Raw genomic sequence first — 22,666 nt, forward strand, 5'->3', positions numbered from 1 at the left:
TTTTAATTATTTAAGGAATTTATTTGCACAAGCTTTTCACAACTGCGTTTGAAATCAAGGGTCACAAGAACAATCTCCCTGGTCGGATACCAGTGGAGGGCCAGTAAATGCGTGGAAGAACCGTATATTGATGAGCTCCTTGGTCGGATACCAATGGAGGTTGTACCAAGTATATTGTAGGAAAAAAAATCGAAATTGAGTTGATTGAAGAAAACTGAGAGAAGCTGCTGCGCGCCGAAAAAAGCCAAGAAAACGTCCACTGATGTTAATCGCTCGTAATTCGTGATCGAAAGGGCCGGCTTCTTCCAGGACGAGGCTTTTTGCTCGTTGGGCTGTGGAGAGTTTTGGTGGGTTGGTGTGGTGTGTATTGGCGTGTGTGTGTGGGTGTAGACTGCTGCTTCCAATCGCTGAGTGTTGTCTCCAGGTGTGGTGAGTGTGCCAGTGTTGCTTTGTGAGTGGTGTGTTGTGTGGTGTAGTAGTGTATGGGGGCGGAAAGCTTAACTCATTTAGCCATCCCGGCCCCCCTAGGCGAATGTTCAGCCTAGCAATCGCTGGAGTTGTTGCAACGTTGCCACAACGTTGCTAAGTCCGGACGTGCGCCGGTAGTGTGGCCCTTGACGATGGCGCCTGATGGGTACTGCGTTTCGCGGTCGCCATAGACGAGACTCAGGAGGTGGTGGCGGTCTTCGTCGTCGTGCCACACGGCTGGATTGCTGCGGTCTGCGAGTGGCAGGTGGCCGACCAACCTCACGTCTTGGGTTCCGGTGGAGCAGCGTGTGATGCTACCTGCCACACATTTGGCACAATGCCCCAGAGTCACAGTCCTCAGTCGCGTGCGTGTGTGCCAGACAATTGGTGCAATGCCCATGCGCCTGTGCGACCTGCTGTCGCTGGATGGGTGACATGCCCTTGAAGAGCCCACAGTATTGCAGTCGATGGGGGTGGCGACAAAGGGGGCATCGTATGCGATGCGGCTCCGCTGGTGGTGCCGGTGTGGTTACAGCTGCTCGTGTGCCATTACGAGCTGCAGTTGACGGTGCTGATGCGATGATTGTACGGGGTGCCGCTGTTGGGACAACCCCAGGACGGGGAACACTGATGGCTGATCGCAGTGTTGGTGTTGGAGTTGACATGCTTTCTGAGTCCATGTTTGCCTGTATGGAGAAAAGGTCGTGTTTAGTTGCAACTCATTTCTATCTATTATAAAATTGTGCGATTTGTAACCAACTTTATTGTTTGGTTTGTCAGAGTTTACTAATCTACCCATTATTTTTTAGTATCTTTATGATTTATCATATGTGCGATTGATTTCGGTTTTAGTTATTAACGGATTTTTCAATTTCTGCCAGTCGGTATTATTGTACGGATTGTTTATTATGTGCATTTTCGTTATTATCTGCGGTTGGTAAGAAGCATAGTTTAACGAGCGGCCTCGTTAGAGTTCCGTTTTGAGTACGGAGGTCAACTACTCGTATGTGTCCAATTCTGTAGGGGGGAGACAGTCGTCATGTATTAGGACCAAATCTCCAAGCTTTGGCGACTTTTCGGGAGTTTTCCAGCGGTACCTTTTGTGAAAGTCCTTTATATACTCCTCCTTCCATCGGCGGCTGAAATTATGATGGAGAATTTTAATTCTTTCCCATCTGTTTAGTAAGGATAGCGACTCCACGCCTGGATCAGGTATGGCCAGAATGGGTGCTCCTTTGAGAAAGTGCCCTGGTGTAAGAGCTGTTAGATCTGAGGGACCTTGCGAGAGTGTCGTCAATGGCCGTGAATTGAGAACGGCTTCAATACGAATTAATAATGTTGTAAATTCTTCAAAGTTAAATTTGTAGTTTCCAGCTACTTTTTTAAAGTGGGATTTAAAGCTTTTTACCGCTGATTCTCATAAACCACCCATATGAGGAGCGCTTGGAGGGATGAACTGCCAGTTAATGCCTTGGGGAGCGTACTTTTGTACAATCTCAGCTGACACTTGTTTGATAAAGTCCACGAACTGTTTTTCAGTGGCTCTTTGAGCTCCTATAAATGTCTTGCCGTTGTCGCTCATGAGCTTTGACGGAAAACCACGTCGTCCGACGAAGCGAGCAAATGCCGCGAGGAAAGCCTCTTTTGTCAGATTAGTACATAGCTCGAGGTGTACTGCTTTTGTCGTAAAACAGACAAAGACAGCCACGTAGCCTTTCATCAGTGTGGGAGACCTTAGCATGGACGCCTTTATTTGAAAAGGCCCAGCAAAATCGACACCTGTGATAGTGAAGGGCAGAGCAAAGTTGCAGCGTTCCGGTGGAAGTGCTGCCATAATCTGTGTTCGCATCTTTTGTTTATGCATAGTGCAGATCTTGCACGAAAAAATGCATTTCCTTATCTGTGGCTTGAGTCTTGGGATATAAAACTCTTGGCGGACTATTTGTTGCATGAGGCGGTGTTCTGCATGTAATAATAGTACGTGGACATAATTGAGATATAATGGAGGATGGAGTCATGTGTAGAAGTTCACGCAAGTGAGGAAAGTTCTCTGATCGCCATTCACTTGGGAGTGGCTAGAAACGATTCTTTTGCATATGACTCAAGCAGCTCACGACTTCCGGTCTTTGACCAAGTATCCTCTGGGTAGCCTAAGGACATCCGTTCGAAGGCGAGCTAACGTGAGAAGGCGAAACATCCCCTGCATAGGGTTGTGCGCTGGGTTTGGGACCCGCCACGTAAACAAACACCCCCAATGAAAACCAACAATCACCCTCGGATGAGAGACCCCCCTTTTGATGACGACCATGGCAAACGAAATAAGGACTACGAATTGAGGGCATGCACCTGGAATGTCCGGTCCCTTAACTGGGAAGGTGCCGCTGCCCAGCTGGTTGATTTCCTCGTGAAAATAAAGGCTGACATCACCGCCGTCCAAAAAATGCGATGGACGGGACAAGGACAGAGACAAGTAGGTCCTTGTGACATTTACTACAGTGGCCATATAAAGGAGCGCAAGTTTGGTGTTGGATTCGTGGTGGGAGAGAGACTTCGTCGCCGAGTACTATCATTCACCGCAGTGAACCGTCTAGCCACAATCCGCATCAAAGCGAGGTTCTTCAACATATCGCTGATTTGCGCCCACGCCCCGACGGAAGAGAAGGACGATATGACCAAAGATGCCTTTTATGAGTGCTTGGAGCGCACTTATGAGAGATGCCCCCGCCACGATGTCAAAATCGTGCTTGGCGACTTTAACGCCAGGGTGGGCAAAGAAGGTATCTTTGGCACTACGGTCGGTAAATTCAGCCTCCACGACGAAACCTCCCCAAATGGGTTGAGGCTGATCGACTTCGCCGGGGCCCGAAATATGGTTATCTGTAGTACTAGATTCCAGCATAAGAAGATACATCAAGCTACCTGGCTGTCTCCGGATCGAAAAACCACCAACCAGATCGATCATGTTGTGATAGACGGAAGACACGGCCCCATTGTTTTAGATGTGCGTGCGCTCAGAGGTCCTAACATCGACTCGGACCAATATCTCGTTGCAGCAAAGATTCGCACCCGCCTCTGTGCAGCAAAAAACGCACGCCAACAAACACAAGGAAGGTTCGACGTCGAGAAGCTGCAATCACAACAGACAGCCGACCGTTTTCCTACTCGGCTTGCACTCCTGCTCTCTGAGAGCACTCATCAACAACTCGGTATAAGGGAACTGTGGGACGGCATTTCAAACTCCTGACGTACAGCTGCAACCGAAACCATTGGTTTTCGGAAAGGGCAAAGGAACAGCTGGTACGACGAGGAGTGCCGTGTCGCAGCGGAGAGAAAACAGGCTGCCTACCTCGCAACGTTACGATCGACCACAACACGTGCGGGATGGGATAGATACCGAGAGTTGAAGAGGGAAGCGAGACGCATTTGCAGACAGAAGAAGAAAGAGGACGAAATGCGTGAGTACGAACAGCTCGATAAGCTGGCCGACAGGGGTAATGCTCGAAAATTCTACGAAAAGATACGGGGGCTTACAGAAGGTTTCAAGACCGGAGCATACTCTTGTAGAACCCCCAAAGGTGATCTAGTTACCGATGCCCAGAGCATACTTAAATTATGGAGGAAACACTTCTCCAGCCTGCTGAATGGCAGCGAAAGCACAACACCGGGAGAAGGCGAACCCGATTCCCCAATCGATGACGATGGAGCAGACGTTCCATTACCCGACCATGAAGAAGTTCGAATAGCAATTACCCGCCTGAAGAACAACAAAGCGGCAGGGGCCGATGGATTGCCGGCCGAGCTATTCAAACACGGCGGCGAAGAACTGATAAGGAGCATGCATCAGCTTCTTTGTAAAATATGGTCGGACGAAAGCATGCCCAACGACTGGAATTTAAGTGTGCTATGCCCAATCCATAAAAAAGGAGACCCCACAATCTGCGTCAACTACTGTAGGATTAGCCTCCTCAACATCGCATACAAGGTTCTATCGAGCGTATTGTGTGAAAGATTAAAACCCACCGTCAACGAACTGATTGGACCTTATCAGTGTGGCTTTAGACCTGGAAAATCAACAACCGACCAGATATTCACCATGCGCCAAATCTTGGAAAAGACCCGTGAAAGGTGAATCGACACCGCAAAACTGATACGGCTGTGTAAACTGACGTTGAGCGGCACCAAAAGCTCCGTCAGGATCGGGAAGAAACTCTCCGAGCCATTCGATACCAAACGAGGTTTCAGACAAGGCGACTCCCTATCGTGCGACTTTTTCAATCTGCTGCTGGAGAAAATAGTTCGAGCTGCAGAACTTAATCGAGCAGGCACAATCTTCTATAAGAGTGTACAGCTGCTGGCGTATGCCGATGATACCAGCGTAAACACCACCAACAATGTCAGCCTAGAAATCCAACGCAGGATTACTCTTGCCAACAGGTGCTACTTCGGACTGAGTAGGCAATTGAGAAGCAAAGTCCTCTTTCGACAGACAAAAACCAAACTCTATAAGTCTCTCATAATTCCCGTCCTGCTGTATGGTGCAGAGGCTTGGACGATGTCAACAGCGGATGAGTCGACGTTGCGAGTTTTCGAGAGAAAAATTCTGCGAAAGATTTATGGTCCTTTGCCCGTTGGCCACGGCGAATATCGCATTCGATGGAACGATGAGCTGTACGAGATATACGACGACATTGACATAGTTCAGCGAATTAAAAGACAGCGGCTACGCTGGCTAGGTCATGTTGTCCGGATGGATGAAAACACTCTAGCTCTGAAAGTATTCGACGCAGTACCCGCCGGGGGAAGCAGAGGAAGAGGAAGACCTCCACTCCGTTGGAAGGACCAAGTGGAGAAGGACCTGGCTTCGCTTGGAATATCCAATTGGCGCCACGTAGCGAAAAGAAGAAACGACTGGCGCGCGGTTGTTAACTCGGCTATAATCGCGTAAGCGGTGTCTACGCCAATTAAGAAGAAGAAGAATGTGGCAAATTGCGATCTCTCTGGTATAACAATGGGATGGCGTTCGTTATAAGTTAGGCTTGAATTGACAAGCCGCCCATTTGCACGAAGTAGACCCTTCGTATCTATGAATGGGTTTAGTACTAAGAGTGAGCTCTTTTTGTCAATTGGCTTCGATTCTCTTAGTAACCCCAGGTCGCGGCTGAAGTAGCGCGTTTGGGCTGATGCGATAAGAGCGACTTTTGCCTTTCGTAAGTCTTGATGCGTCAATGTATCGCATTGGGGGCAAGTTGCTCCCTTTACCTTAAGTTTGAGTCGCTCTGCGAATTTGAGAATATAGGCGACTACTCTGAGTGCTCGAGGGAACGATGAAAATCGTTCAAGGATGTCAGTATCATCCAATATTGTGTGGTAGGTGTCGATTTTTCGACCTTCGGGGGCAATTATGTTGCGCATTGGCGATTGGGGCCAAGAATCGGGAGATTCTTTCAACCATCGGGGGCCATTCCACCAGAGGGTGGTGGTGGCAAGGTGCAGAGGTTTGCACCCTCTTGTACCTAGATCAGCAGGATTGTCAGCACTGGCTACGTGTCGCCAAGTGGCTGATCCCACTAGGTCAAGAATTTGAGACGTTCGATTGGAGATGTACGTCTTCCATGCATGTGGTGGTTTTTCCAACCAAGCTAATACAATCTCGGAATCGGACCAGAGATATAATTTATTTTTCGCCATATTCAGTTGCGTTTGCACTATGGATGCTAGTTTGGCAAGTAGTAATGCACCACATAGTTCTAGTCGTGGTAGACTTATGGTTTTTAGAGGAGCCACTTTTGCTTTTGCAACTAGTAAGTGGCTTGTAGTCGCCTTGTAACTTTGTGTGCGAACATATATAGTGGCGCAATACGCCTTTTCAGAGGCGTCACAAAAGCCATGTAGTTCGACTTTGTGCTCTGGGACATAATTTACCCATCGTGGGATTTGTATTTGTGAAATATCTTTGAGATTGCTCGCGAACTGGGACCACTTTTCTAAACGAAGTGGTTTTACTTGCTCGTCCCAGTCGGTACCATCTAGCCATAATTCTTGTATCAGGATTTTGGCTTGTATCATAATTGGCGATAGCCATCCTGCGGGGTCAAAAAGTTTTGCCACAGAGGAGAGAATTTGGCGTTTCGTAATGGCGGATATTGCGGATATGGACTCAGTCGTGTATGAAAACTGGTCCGATATCGCATTCCATTGGATGCCCAGAGTTTTTGTTGTACTTTCCTTTTCGAAAATAAGGAAATTAGTGTCCAACAAATTTTCTTTTGGTATATTTTTTAATATAACTGGGTGATTTGCCGTAATCTTTTTTAATGGAAACCCTGCGGATTTGAGGGCTTGGACTACTTGTGATAGTGATTCGTATGCTTGTGGAAGACTGTGACTTCCAGACAGAATATCGTCTACATACGTTTGTGATTTTAACACCTGGGTCGCCAGTGGATATTCTGACTTGGTGTTTTCAGCCAATTCATGGAGTGTTCGAATGGCTAAGTATGGGGCACAGTTAACGCCAAAGGTCACTGTTTTTAGCTTGAAGTCGCGTAGTGGACTATTGGGTGATTTTCGGAAAATAATTCGCTGAAAATCTTGATCGTCTTTATGTACGACTATTTGTCTATACATTTTTTCGACGTCCCCGTTAAAAACGTATTTGAATATACGCCAGTTTAGAATAAGCAGCATTAAATCAGGTTGGGGCGTGGGTCCCGTAAACAGGATATCGTTTAGGGAATTCCCCGAGCTAGTGGATCTTGAGGCGCTGAAGACAACTCTTACTTTAGTGGTTTTTTTATCTGGCTTTACTACTGCATGATGTGGCAAGTAAAATGAGTAGTATTTGCCATTTATGATTTTTTCGCATGGACTTATTTCCTCCACGTGATCTAAATGGAGGTATTCTTCCAACACACCATCATATTCTGGTTTCAGTTCACCTTTTTTAAGTAGGTTTCTTTCCATACTTTGAAACTGCTGTATTGCAGAAGTGCGAGAGTGACCTAAAGCGATTGTGTTGGGAAATTGCTGTTTTAGTGGTAGTCGTACGACATACCGACCATTATCTGATCTAGTAGTTGTGGCTTTGTAAAAGTCTTCACAATACTGATCTTCTGGGGTTTTGATTGAAATGGGGGGGAGTTCTTCTATCTCCCAAAATTTTCTCAATTGTGAATTGAGGTACTCATTCGAGATTTCCTCAACTTGAGTTGTCATTGTTGTGACTGGTTCCGTAACTAGTCCACTTAGGATCCAACCGAAAATGGTCTTTTGTGCCAACAGTGTGTTTGAAATTTTCTCAATACCTTCGAGTATTATTTGAGGTATGAGATCGCTGCCTAATAGAAGGTCTATTTGAGCGGGGGTGTTGCAGTTGGGATCTGCTAACTTAAGGTGTGAAACCTTTTCCCAATGCTTGCTATTTATATGATAGCTTGGTAACATATTGGTTAATTGCGGTAAGACTATAGCTTCTGCTTGTATTCTTATATCCGCTTGGGGTGAAAATAGGGTAATGGGGCAGATTTTATTGGAGTTTTGAACTACTCTTCCGCCCATTCCCGTAATTTCAAAGTTGGTTTGTCTTGTTGGCAGACTTAGCCTATTTTGTGCCCTAGACGCTATGAAAGATCGTTGTGATCCTTGGTCTATTAGGGCTCTGAGTTTAAACAGTTCTCCTCGATGTTCGATGGAGACGACTGCTGTGGGTAGTAGTACCCTACTTTGATTTTCGCTGTGTAGCGTTTGAGTTGTTAATGCCTTTGAGCAGCATGGTGCTTCTTGGCAATTTTGAGAAGTTGGCACTTCGGGATTTGTTGTTGCAACTAAACCCGCGGCTCTTTTGATATTTGCGCTGTTTGGGGGTAAGCTGGAAAAATTATTAATATGAAGCATCGAATGGTGTCGTTTATGACAATAGACGCAGTTAAATTTGCTTTCGCACTCTTTGAGTGTATGCGCATGTGACAGACAGTTTGTACAAAGTCTTTTAGTTTTTACGAAATTGTTGCGGTCGATAATATTCAATTTTTTAAATCTCTCGCAAGATTTGAGCTTATGCCCTCCTGTACATAGTTCGCATGATCTATATTTATTCTGTTCAGATGAGAACGATTGCGTTTTGAAGAAGCTTCTATTTAAATTGCTGTTGCTATTGGCTTGGGGCTTGAGGAAGATTGAAGTCTTGCTGAATACCTTTTGGTTTACTTGTATTTATTTTTTTGTCTACCCTTTCTGCGATTTCGTACTGGGTAGTGAGAAAATCTTTCATTTGTTGCCACGTTGGGCATTTTTTACGTGATGAGAGCGAATGCTCCCACAATAGTAAAGACTTTTCTGGTAATGCTGCTGTGCATATATTGACCAGTATAGGGTCCCTGTTGTCTGTGGGAATGTTTTGGGTCGATGAAATCGACAAACAATTGGAAACAGTGGATTGAAGTTTGATAAATTCTTCACTGGTTTCCTTTTGAATTTTTGGCAAGTTCATTAGAATTGTTATCTGCTTATCGACCAATATTCGTTCATTCTCGTATCTTGATTTTAAAGCTTCCCAAGCCATATTAAAATTGTCGTCACTTAATGCGAACTGTTTTACTATGACGCCGGCTTGACCTTTCGTTTTGTATCGGAGGTGATACAATTTTTGTGCATTAGATAATTTTGGGTGGTTTATGTAAACGGCTGTGAACATGTCCCGGAAGGACGGCCATTGTTCATAACCCCCATGAAAAATTTCTGTGTCACATGCGGGCACTTTGAGGTGGATGCCTGAACTTGCCTCTTGACTTTGTACTTGTGGCATCTCTACTCGCGGAAGTGGAGTAGGTGCAATTGCTTTAATTAGTTTCAATTGATCTGTAATCATTGCTTTCGTTTCTTCAAATTGGTCTAAGCAATTTTCATATTTGGCGTAAGCCGAGGATTTGAAATTCTCTGGTAGATCTGAGTCATCAGATTCTACTATTACGTCATAAGAAGCTTGGAGACGTATCCAAAAATTGTCCAGATTTTCTTTTTTGATTTCTAATGCCGATTCAGAATTATCTTGAATCGGCGAAGATGAAAATCGAGTGCAGTATTTTATAAAACTGTCACTCTCAGCAATAAATTTACTGTATATAATGTCTTTCCCCCTTTTTTGCTTTGTAACACCTTGCTTTGAGCGTGTAGCTTCTGCAGGTGTACATGGACTTTTTTCGTCCGAAAGCATTTTTGGAACTTTCAGTAGTTGAGAAGATTTAGATTCTTTAGAATCTGAGTTCATTTAGAAAAGTTCAATTTTATCAAAAAATTTCTATCAGAGTAAACTGATTGACTTTGAACAAATTCGTTATTTCTCAACGAAATCTTTTATTAATAATAGAATTTATAATTTTTTTTCGAATTAAATCAAATACCGTGTTTCGTTTTTTTTTTTTGGACTAAATCAAAATTTCTGTTTGTTATTCTCGAAACTAGTAAAAATTTATTTATTATTTATTTAATTATTCAAATTGCAAAATTTATTTTTAATTATAATTGGTATTGTGTTTGTATGTCTTATAGGGTATACCTATAGACGAATCCGTTTGTATGTACAGTAGAGGCCCGCTAATCCGGATCAATTAAAACCGACCCCTATCCGGAATATAAGGGAATCCGGATTAGCAAAGACATATCAGAACTATGTATGTATTAAGAAAAAATATTTATAAATTTCTGTTTGTTTATTATAACAAATAATACACATGTTTCAAAAAACAAACTTAAAACAATACATTGAAAATAAACGTTAGAAATTTGTATGTATCAAGCGGTGTAATAAAATTCTAAATTTAATTGAAAAAATCGGTTAATTTTGTTTGGTGAACGCTTTTTTGTTCTAGGAATACACAAACTGTCCGATTCAACGTTATTTTCCTCTGACCTTTGTATACAGGTGCTGAAGCTTTTAATAGCGTCTTCATGTTTAGCTTTTGGTTCATTGTTTTCGACTTCTTCAACGGAGGAATCGTCGTCACTATGGAGGGGTAAATGGTCGTTATCTCCAATAAGCCATTCACTAATTTCAGATTGTGGCAGTTGATGATTGTTATTATCCATCCTCTGCAACAAAGGTCCGATTTCTGTTAGCTCTTGTGCATCTTCACGCTGTGACGTCCTTTCTTTGAGAACAGACAGAAAAATGCTATCATCTGGATCCTCGTCGGCATCGGAATTTTTTTCGGTATTAACTATATCGTTATTCCCTGAATAGAGAAGAATTTTTTGCCAACATTTTGCTACTATATCAGACGACAGCTTGTCGCAAGAATTCGCAAGCAAAAAAAAACAGCATTCTTTATTGTGAGATCTATATAAATAAAAATGAATCGCCAAAATGTATGTACGCGCATCACTTTCATACCACTGAACCAAATTTAATTATTCTTTTTTTAAAATGTTCGTTGAGGGTCAGGGATGGTTTATGCGGAGAAAAAAAATCGAATAATTGCCGGAAAACCCCTTAAACCAGCCGTTTTCTTTTTCCCATACAAACGAATGAATGTTTGTTTATTAGTAACGCTGAGAGAACAACTGAACCAATCTTGATGAAATTTTCGGAGAATGTTCCGTGGGGATCGGGGAAGGTTTAGAAATAAAAAACCCTGTATGCTTTTCGTGAGGAAAAGTCGGAAAATTGGAAAATTCCAAAAAGTTAATTTTTTCCATACAAATTTTATTATTCATTTTTTTTATTTTATTTTTCAATTATTTGAATCTTTCAAATTTGGCGTTTGCTTCAAAAATTTTTGAAAATTATTCAGTGAAAATGTTATGTGTTTTTCACACAAAGTGATCAATTACAGATTGATTGCTAATATCGGTTGGCGTTCTTTTTGGCATCAACATACATTAGCAGCCCAAGGCACATGAACGAGTACTCCCAGGATGCGATGACATACATACATGCGGTATTATAGGTCGCGATCAAGCAGAAAGCGATCGTCACGATGTCACAGCAAGACTTTTCAAGCAACAGCTTCGATGGACATTATCTTGAAGCAACTCGTGCGACTTTTTCAATCTGCTGCTGGAGAAAATTATTAGAGCTGCAGAACTGAATCGAGCAGGTACAATCTTTTATAAGAGTGTACAGCTGCTGGCGTATGCCGATGATATTGATATCATCGGTCTCAACACCCGCGCCGTTAGTTCTGCTTTCTCCAGACTGAACAAGGAAGCAACGCAAATGGGTCTGGCAGTGAACGAGGGCAAGACGAAATATCTCCTGTCATCAAACAAACAGTCGTCGCACTCGCGACTTGGCACTCACGTCACTGTTGACAGTCATAACTTTGAAGTTGTAGATAATTTCGTCTATTTAGGAACCAGCATTAACACCACCAAAAATGTCAGCCTAGAAATCCAACGCAGGATTACTCTTGCCAACAGGTGCCACTTCGGACTGAGTAGGCAATTGAAAAGTAAAGTCCTCTCTCGACGAACAAAAAACAAACTCTATAAGTCGCTCATAATTCCCGTCCTGCTATTTGGTGCAAAGGCTTGGACGATGACAACAACCGATGAGTCGACGTTGCGAGTTTTCGAGAGAAAAGTTCTGCGGAAGATTTATGGTCCTTTGCGCGTTGGCCACGGCGAATACCGCATCCGATGGAACGATGAGCTGTACGAGATATACGACGACATCGACATAGTTCAGCGAATTAAAAGACAGCGGCTACGCTGGCTAGGTCATGTTGTCCGGATGGATGAAAACACTCCAGCTCTGAAAGTATTCGACGCAGTACCCGCCGCGGGAAGCAGAGGAAGAGGAAGACCTCCACTCCGGTGGAAGGACCAAGTGGAGAAGGACCTGGCCTCGCTTGGAATATCCAATTGGCGCCACGTAGCGAAGAGAAGAAACGATTGGCGCGCTGTTGTTGACTCGGCTATAATCGCGTAAGCGGTGTCTACGCCAGTAAAGAAGAAGAAGAACGCATATATGGTGCTGTTAAATGCTAGATGTATTCTGTTGAGTGGCAAAACAGAGGTTTGCCGCACGCACACATTTGGATGGTGGAAGGTGGTTACACCAGATCAAATTGATGAAATCATTCAATAATGCGGCAATTCCTGATGCAAAGAAAGATCCAGTATTATACGAAGTGATGAAAACCAATAAGCTTCATGAACCTTGCGAAAACCACAAGCCCACTTCGGTTTGTTTGTCTGTCAATAAATCCACGAAACAGTATCCACGTACTTTTCTTTCGGAAACACAAACTAGAAATTATGGATATCCACTCTATCGGCGTCGCTCACCATACGACAATGGCAGAACATTTAGCATTCAATTTAGAGGCGTGAGTATCGAAGTTGACAACACATAGATCGTACCATATTCGCCACTGTTGTCTATTTCACATTCAAAAGTCATGTCAATATTGAGTATTGTAGTTTGGTGTAATCGATAAAATGCGTTTGTAAGTACGTCGCCAAAGGAGGCAACATGGCGGTTATTGGTCTTAAACGATACGGTCGATACGTGAGCTGCAATAAAGCACTTTGTAGAATAAATACTTTTGCAATTCATGAACGTTTTCCGACTGTTGTGCGCAGTTAATTTGGAGAATGACCAAAGAGTGTATTTCAACCCAGAGAATATACATAGTATAGCCAGTGGAAACATCGTCAGCAACAAAATTAACATTGACGAATTTTTCTCAACTTTCGTCAGTGATTCGTTTGTGAGAACATTGCTCTTTGCGAAAATACCTTGATATTATACATTGAATGCATTGTCGAATACTTACGCAGAAAGCAAGGCCAACCAGTAGATTGACATCCAGGTGTCTTATCAACTAATGCATTGGGACAAATTTACACAATCCACCCGAAAAACGACGATTGTTTCTACCTTGGGTTGCTATTGATTAATGTACGCAGTTTAACTTTATTTGAGTCATTGCTTATCATTGCAAGATTTGGAGAAGTAAGCCAGCAATTACAATCGCTGGAAAATGATAATCACTGGAATGCAAATGAAGTTCGCACACTTTTCGCGATAATCACTTCGGCATATCAGCCTTCAAATCCGTGTCTATTATGGGATACTAACAAAAATGACATTGCCGAAGACATTTTACATCGTCTTCGCATAAAATTGGAAATGACCGGTTGATACTTCCGGTGGTTCGATATCAATTCCATCTTCCCTTTATCAATTCACGAAAGATGAACTCTTCACAAATGTTCGGACATTGGCCAAATTATCGTAACTACGATTCCTTAAGTGAACGCGCAATGTTAGCTGCCAAAAATACCGATGTTGTTGACTTCAACTGGAAGATTCAAAGTCATATTCCGGGAGCCTTGCGCTCATACAAATCGATCGATCGTCTTGACTATGAAGACGACGCCGTGAATTATCCAGTGATATTCCTAAATTCTTTGGACAGGCTTGGTATACCACAGCATCATTTACGTCTCAAAGTAGGATCCGTCGTTATTATGTTTCCCAATCTTCATGCGCCGAAACTGTGTAATGGAAACCGACTGATTGTGACGCACCTATCGAATACAAAGGGACAGAATGCTTGATCCTATGAATTCCTTTGAGTTCTAACGATTTGCCATTTTCTCTGAAACGTATTCTGTTTCCGTTGAGATGACAGCCAACAGGACCTAAAGATAGTCGCATAGTGTGAGGCATAAATTTGGAAATGCTATGTTCTTTACACGGCCGTAGCGTGCTCACGAGTTGGAAAACCATCTTTTCTGTACACCGGAACAGAAACCGAAAAATGTTGTTTATACAGCTGCGTTACATTGAAAAAAAAATAAATGAAATGATACATTTAACTTTCTTTTCATTTCAAACTATATAATTTCACGCAGGACAACGGCTGCGGGGTCAGCTAGTTTTTAATAACTTTGGAATTATCGCTCGTAAGCTGCGCAACCGATGCGTGACAAGAAGCATTATCAACTAGTAAAATAGCTTTTCCATCTAGGTTGTTTTTCGCTTGAAAATCTTTTACTTGTTTGACAAACGACTCGTGAAACCATTTTACGGAAATAGTTGAAGTCATCCAGACATTTTTTGTCGAGCAATATTCAACTGGAAGATCGCTACAGTTCTTAAAAGCTCTGGGATTTTCCGCTTATCCAATGACCACCATTTTAAGTTTATGTGTGCCATCACCGTTTGCACAAGCAAGAAATGTTACTCTCTCTTTAGAGGTTTTTCTCCCTGGAGCACTTCTTTCTACAGCAGACACCCATGTTTGATCAGGAAGTAATTTCCAGAATATTGGGGATTCACACAAGTATGAAACAAAGCGCTCGCATAAGTGGCGAAATAAAGTGCGAAGCGAATGTAGTGAATAATAAACATGTGATCCGGATTAGAGAATACGGATAGAGAATGTCGGTCCGGATTACAATGGACATAATAGAAATTTTGAATTTTTTAACTCTGTCCGGATTACAGTGGAATCCGGATTAGGCCGTGTTCGGATTAGCGGGCCTCTACTGTACTTGCAAATGAGTGCTCGTATAAGAGATCAATGCACTTTGTACATAAGTACGCAATCCTGCTTGATTTTGCTTATCAAAGAACAAGGGGTATTGCCGAAAATATGCCAATTTGGACTTTGAACAAGTAAAATAAATTTTCCGCAATAGTTTATTTATTTGCTTATTTATGTAAAAATATATATTATGATATTTTATATTTTCTCTACCGAACCGATTAATTTCTTGCGAATGCGTTTTTTTTCCGAAGGTATGAAAAAATTTGTGGTACCCTAGTAGGGTATAATGTCCCGTATATAGTATGTACTTAGGTATGAGTACCTGTAAGCAGGAGTATTTTGTTTTTCCTCTGAGCGTGCGCGTATAGAAAAACAAAACAAAATAAAAGTAAAATAAAATCGTTTGTGCACTTTGGATTTGCAAATGTGCACTCTCTTACTGTTCCGTAAATATGTACGTATGTAAGTATTATGATGAGCACAAATTACGGTAGTGCACTTACATAGATGCTCTCCAACGAATAAGTATAAATATATACGTATGATGAGCAGTTAAAAAATATATGTTTGTATGTATGTAGAAGAGCACATATCCCGATAGTGCATTTGCTCTCAACGGATGAGTATATGTATATACGTGTGATAAATTTCAAGTATATTAAAGCAAATATATGTATATGTATTAAATTAGTGCATATATGTAAATATGTAATTTTGGTTTTCTTGACTTTTTCTTGTTTCTTTTTTTTCCTTTTTCTATGTATATATATATATATATATATTGCTTGTTTGCCTTCACTCTAGCTTACTTATTTAAGGCAATCCTGCTTATTGCTTGATCAAGCATAAGGGGTATCGCCGGACACTTGTGCAAGTAAAATACTTGAATTTTGTTATTTTTTGGTTGAGGATATTTTGTGTTTTGATACACGAAGGTAAGCAGTAAATGACAATCAAATCATTTATATATTTCGATATATATATACGGTATATAAATATATATACATATATATATATGTATATATATATATGTATATATATTGTCGGTTAAAACCCAACTGTTTCTTTGCAGTATTTCCGTTTTTATCAAAAGTTACTTATAATTGTTTGACAACCGGAATTTTTTTGTAATGTTAATAAAATAAAGTGAGAATAACTTGATGAGTTATTCTATGCAAGTTAAACTAATTTGTTACAAAATATTCATCGCCATAATATAAGTACATATATGCAGAAATTGAGAATTGAAAAATGAAATACTAAATGGAAACGATACGACTCACTTTGATATCCGTTATGGGATTTTGGGGATTAGTGTTGGCTAAAGTGTGGGTCGGAAGGTTTTCGTCCCTGTACTCTTGCCCTGGGATGGTTCGGGGGGCTCCTTGCTTGCTGGCTTGTTGTTATTTTTATTTTTATTCCGCGCCCGATTTATGTATTAATATGTAATTAATTACATACATATATGTATGGTTTTTTGATGCGCGCCCGTTTCTTTTTGATTATATATACATATATATATACTTATAATACATATAACATATATATACAATATTTATATTTCGCGCCCGATTTCTTTTGTTTTTTGTAACTGCTACTTTTTGACACCGCACTGTTAGTGATGTGTTAAACAAAATGATTTATATATGTATGTCTGTATGTATATGCTTTTGCTTTTTTTTTCACTAAATTTCTCTTTAGCACACAGACACTACTTTACAGCATACTACTATACTGTAACTGCCAGAATACCAAAATGAGACTCCTGACTAACAGAATCACTAAATTACTATTGTCACTATTAGAGACATGAGACAATCGTCTCACGCAGAATACCGACATAAGGTTACTTTTAGCTTAACCCTTGTGTTGCTACCCGGGTACCCGGGTACCCACTGGAGTGTATTTTGTTGAATAATATTTTTTCTAAAAGAGATAGGCTAAAATCCTCTTTGATCCCCATGGTTTAACCGATTATCTAGCGAATTGTGCATTATACATAGTTTAGATTTTTTCCTAACTTCAGAAATGTTACATTTGAAAATAAAAACACGTCTCAGCCACCCGGGTACCCGGGTACCCCGACAGAAGTTCGGCGCAGTTCGTATAATACATTACGATTATAATTTTATTTTATATCTAAAGGAGTAAATAAGTATCTATAAGATAACCACAACAAATTATGTTAATTTTTAATAATTTATTGATAAAATATGCTGTATATAATAATAATAATAATTTTATTTTGCAACATGAAGTTACAAAAAAATTAATGAATTTTTTGCTTCCTGCATAGTGAAATATAAGTAATAATTTGAACAAGGAAATTTGAATAACTAAATTTTAAGAATTAATTAAAAAATTAAGAAAAATTGAAAATTACTCATTGCAATGTAAACATTTAGAAATGTTCACCGAAAGCTGATCGCATACGGGCTTATCGCACTCAACGCAGGGTTTCCGTATCTTTCGGCGTTTGCGAATAGGCTGCTCGTTACAAATGTAACAAGATCCAACAACAGCTCTCCTCCCAGTGGCGTCTCGACGTTTGTCATTTCTGGGTACCACCTCTACTATTGGCCCTTCAAAGAAACTTTCGACTGGGATTTTGGTAGAGTGGTTTCGCATTATTTGCTGATTCGGGACACGCTCTTCGATCATCGGCATTGCTCATTCTTCTCACAATTGTCAAAGGAAAAGTCTTCGTCTGTTTGTTTTCTTGCATAGCATGCTGTTATTCTCATAGTAGATGACATAAGCAGGTACACCTGCAATGTCGAGGTTGTTGAAAAAGAAAGCCAGCGGCCATCTACACGTTCGTTGTTGGGTGGAGTACCTCGTAGACATTTGATCCATGGTGTCAACGCTAGCTTTTGTTTGATTATAAAACAAAATCATTTTAGTTTTTTTGTGAGCTGCATCAGAAATTTCATAATCATAGTGCATCGTACTAATAAGTATTACAGCTTGGTTTTTCTTTTTATTTTATTTTATTCATATTTTATGTTTATTTTATTCATATTTTTCGCATTAAATTTTCGATAAAAATTAAAAACCCATCGTGGTAAATAAATCGTGTATTACCTTAAAAAAAAAATACAATTATCTTTACTTATCACTTCAAGTATTCTCATAGTATTGCAATAAATAAATAACTACGAATATCGATATGTAATGCACACACGCTAACGAACTATCCAAACTGACTGGAGTGGCTCCAGTGAATCAACGACGGAAACTTAACTATACCGCTTATATTCGTTTCACGGAATTCTTGAACGTTCCTGAGGTACAAACCAATTCAGAGAGCGACCTGTTTCCCCACCACTCGAATTCCACGCAAGTGGCCTTCGCAAAAACGAGAAATTTACGTTAGAGCAGCGCGCGTTTTATTCTTGATTTAGGACTATGAAGGTGTATGTACATAATTTATATGGTACATTCAAGTAGAAATACTTTTCTCAAATGTCAATAAATAGATCCTGACAGAATGCACTCAATTATTTTTACGTATACCGGACTTATACGCACGAATTTGCATACGGGTACCCGGGTACCCTGGGCGGCAGACAGTGTGATTTTTTTTGGGTGGCAACACAAGGGTTAAGAACGAATATGTAAGTTAGTTGCAATTTAAAGTTTAATAAAGAAGGTCGTACGGACCCAATTAAAATAAAACCACTTTCTTTTTCGGAGCTCTAGCAAAAAGCCCGATAACTTATATAAGGTTTACATTTTACCAAAGAAAATCAGAATGAATAAATTCTCACTCGATGAAGGTCTTTTCATTTCCCCCACCAGAGGTAAGGAATGATAAATCTTTATTGAGGTATTAACACAAAATATTCAAGATGTTTATCCAAATGTAGACATTATTTTTTTGAGTATTCCGGCTACGAACTGTTCAGGAGAAAGATCTTTTTCCAGCTTGAAAAGAGTCAAAACGTATTTACGCGCAAGTATGGGCCAAGAGAGACTCAATGCTTTAGCACTACTGTCAATTGAAGCCCAACTAGTTCAAGAAATTGACTACAACGACATAATTGATGATTTTGCTCAGACGAAAGCCAGAAAGAAGATATTTGAAAATTAAGTTATACATTATAGTTTAAGAAAACTGTATTGTTTAACATTTATACTTTTATTAAATAAATATTATATCTTAATAATATGAACGGACTCAAAGAAATAAAATTTCATCCTTTAAAAAGGGCGGCTAATCAGACAGGGCCTAGGGCGTCAAAATACTTAATCCGCCACTGCCTAGGTGTTCAATTATCATTGAACATGCTTACTTATTTACTATCAGCAAAGCCGAAAGACTATTAAAAATAAATATCTATTTTCAAATATATTAAATGTACATACATATGTACATAAGCAGACACATGCATTTACATGCAATGCGCATCTAATAATAATAAAAATGCATAGAGAATTGTAAACTAAATAACAAGTCATAAATTTACAGATGAGATAACATTAAACACACACAAATGTTTTGAATTGTACACTTAAAAACGACCCCATTTCATGCAGCATAAACAATATGCTGCAATACTTACAAACATATACACATACACATATAATTAGTTACTTAAGATAGTTTCCTAAAATAGTATATAGGCAATGAAAATATCAAATAAAATTAGAATGAATAAATTCTCCCTCGATACAAGTCTATCATTGCCCCCCACCAGCGGTAAGGTTTGTTAGAAACTATATTGAGGCAATATCACTAGACTTAAAATGTTATTTTAGTTTTATTTTGCAATCTTCTCAACCAGCTGGTGTGGCAAGATGCAAAAATTTTTTTGCTTTCCCAGTTATTTTTAAATTGTACACTACTCTAAAAACTTCTTGTTCCTAGTTCAGATAATCCCTAGAAATCCTATCTATTGCTTCAATGAGTGCTGGCAATTGCCCGGCATCACCCTCAAAAGAATTTACATATTTTTATCTTTTTCAATACGTTGCCTTACTGACCTCTGATTATGTATTGAATTTAATTCTACTATATAATTTTGTAAAGTCCCATTATTATGAGCCATTTTATTTAAATTGATTTATTTTTCTTTTTCGAGAACTTCTGTTTTATTAGAATACTAGAGGACCCATCCACGCTTTACTGTGGGGATCCATAGATAATACTACTACTACCATCTATATGATTTCTATTGGTTAGATTCTAACCATAAGTTAATGGGATATAGCATTTTTGTGAAGCAACTTGTGTTAGTTTACAAAAAAATTGATCATAAAAGCATTTAGTGTGTTAATAAATTGTTTTTTTTTGGGAAAAATATTGTTGAATTTGGGCTCTGAACCAGGGAGATCAATCGTTGAAAGGAGATTTGCTAAGTTGGAAAGAGGCGAAATGAGCAACGAGGACAATGAGGGCAGTTGACGCCCTAAAGAGGCGAAAGCTCTGTGCATAGTAGGTGCTTCGCAAGTTCAAAATCTAGCAAAAGAAAAAAAACGAATTGCTGACTCTGAGGAGTGTTTGAGTGCTCTTTAATCGTAATAAAACCGAATTTTTGCGTCGGTGTGTGACAATAGAAATACGGCTCCATCATTTCACGCTGGAGTCCAATCTACAGACATTATAGTGGACTGCATATGATGAACCGGTCCTCAAGCGTGGAAAGACGAAAAAGTCGGCTGACAAGGTTATGACAACAGTCTTTTGGAATGCACGTGGTATAATATTCTTCGACTGAGCCAGTTATAATCCATTGCACTGCGTATTTGGTTGCAGTTTTATTCTACTATTCCAAATATTTAGCAGATGTATTATTTGTTAAGAAGGATCAGGAGAGCTCCGATAATAAACGCGTCCGCTCGCCGATAAATTCAAAGTGCTATAGGGAGAACCGCGACGCGCTATTTATAGGCACAACAAAAGAATGTTATAGAGTGGGATATCCATAACAGTTAGACATACACCATTGGGGAGTTTTCTGTAGACCTTTTGCCTGCGTTTGCAGCGCAAGCGGAAAAAATGTAATTATTTACGACATCACGTTAGAAAACTCAAAAACAACAGTATTTCTCCACTATTTAATGGAATGTTCGTAGATTTAGTTAATATTTACTATAAGTGCTAACTTATCGTGTTAGTGCTAACTTTCGTTATCGTGACTAATTGCCTGACGATTCTTTTTGGTTCTTCGGAAGTGAAGTGCGAAAAAACAAATTAAACCTTAAAAAAACATTAAATACATACATAAACAAGTAAGGAAGGGCTAAGTTCGGGTGTCACCAAACATTTTATACTCTCGCATGATAAAGTGATAATCGAGATTTCATTATCCGTCATTTACATATTTTTTTATTTTGCTGTAAAATTAATTAGAATTAAATTCTGAGAGATTTACCGATATTTTCGGTGAAAAATTAGGTTAGGTTAGGTTAGGCACTGAGTTCTTCGTGTTCGATATCAGGGACCTCGAAAAGTTATAGTCCGATCACGACAATTTTTCCACAAGGGATACCTTAGCTCAAATAGCGTATTTGTGTAAAGTTTTATTCCGCTATCATCATTGGTTCCTAATGTATATATTATACAGAGAAGGCATCAGATGGAATTCAAAAGAGCGTTATATTGGAAGAAGGCGTGGTTGTGAAACGATTTTACCCATATTTTGTGCATGTCATCAGGGTGTTAAGCAAATATTATATACCGAATTTCATTGAAATCGGTCGAGTAGTTCCTGAGATATGGTTTTTGGCCCATAAGTGGGCGACGCCACGCCCATTTTCAATTTTTGAAAAAAGCCTGGGTGCAGCTTCCTTCTGCCATCTCTTCCGTAAAATTTAGTGTTTCTGACGTTTTTTGTTAGTCGGTTAACACACTTTAAGTGATTTTCAACATAACCTTTGTATGGGAGGTGGGCGTGGTTATTATCCGATTTCTTCCATTTTTGAACTGTATATGGAAATGCCTGAAGGAAACGACTCTATAGAGTTTGGTTGACATAACTATAGTAGTTTCCGAGATATGTACAAAAAACTTAGTGGGGGCGGGGCCACGCCACTTTTCTAAAAAATTACGTCTAAATATGACCCTTTCTAATGCGATCCTTTGTGCCCAATTTCATTTTAATATCTTTTTTTATGGCTTAGTTATGACACTTTATAGGTTTTCGGTTTCCGCCATTTTGTGGGCGTGGCAGTAGCCCGATTTTGCCCATCTTCGAACTTAACCTTCTTATGGAGCCAATAAATGCGTGTACCAAGTTTCATGATGATATCTCAATTTTTACTCAAGTTACAGCTTGCACGGACGGACGGACAGACGGACAGACAGACATCCGGATTTCAACTCTACTCGTCACCCTGATCACTTTGGTATATATAACCCTATATCTGACTCTTTTAGTTTTAGGACTTACAAACAACCGTTATGTGAACAAAACTATAATACTCTCCTTAGCAACTTTGTTGCGAGAGTATAAAAATACAAAGCAAAAAATTTCAAATACAAAATACATATTGGAAGTGTAATGCAGTGGTGCCTATGGATATATAAAAGAAAAAGAAAAATAAAGGAATAAATAAAACATAAATATTAAAAAAGTTGCTATAAAAAAAGATAGAAAAGTGGAGTGAAAAAGGATTAATACAAATGTGAAAAGTGTTAAGCACAGTGGCAAATATATGTACATATACAAAAAAGGCAAAAGGAAAAAGAAATATTT

At 39.9% G+C, this 22,666-nt stretch overlaps 3 protein-coding genes across 6 annotated transcripts in view; 1 reads left to right on the plus strand and 2 right to left on the minus strand.

Moving 5' to 3' along the window:
* The window catches only part of LOC125779266 (uncharacterized), a 124,274-nt gene extending 115,913 nt beyond the window's left edge, over positions 1–8,361 (minus strand). Inside the window, exon 1 of the mRNA XM_049460285.1 lies at positions 4,509–8,361. Coding sequence (XP_049316242.1) covers positions 5,203–8,361 — 3,159 coding nt within the window. The 3' untranslated portion in view covers positions 4,509–5,202. The remainder of the gene's footprint in view (positions 1–4,508) is intronic.
* LOC125779527 (uncharacterized) lies at positions 71–16,823 on the minus strand. Of its 4 annotated transcripts, none has more exons than XR_007423290.1 (2): positions 16,517–16,712; positions 71–1,154 (listed from the first exon to the last, which is right to left on the minus strand). XR_007423290.1 is itself a non-coding variant. In XM_049460884.1 (2 exons), the coding sequence occupies exons 1-2, from the start codon at positions 16,806–16,808 to the stop codon at positions 783–785; spliced, it is 462 nt and encodes a 153-aa protein (XP_049316841.1). In that variant the 5' UTR covers positions 16,809–16,823; the 3' UTR covers positions 180–782. The 4 variants fall into 4 exon arrangements, 1 of the variants encoding a protein (XP_049316841.1); XR_007423289.1 differs by lacking the exon at positions 16,517–16,712 and adding an exon at positions 16,250–16,507; XR_007423288.1 differs by lacking the exon at positions 16,517–16,712 and adding an exon at positions 10,376–15,424.
* LOC105222679 (hypothetical protein) overlaps positions 15,801–22,666 on the plus strand; it is a 58,686-nt gene continuing 51,820 nt past the window's right edge. The window contains exon 1 of the mRNA XM_049460286.1: positions 15,801–15,901. The gene's annotated coding sequence lies outside the window, so the exon portion shown is untranslated. The remainder of the gene's footprint in view (positions 15,902–22,666) is intronic.

Source organism: Bactrocera dorsalis, chromosome 6, assembly GCF_023373825.1.
Source record: "Bactrocera dorsalis isolate Fly_Bdor chromosome 6, ASM2337382v1, whole genome shotgun sequence".
Taxonomy (NCBI): Eukaryota; Metazoa; Arthropoda; class Insecta; order Diptera; family Tephritidae; genus Bactrocera; species Bactrocera dorsalis.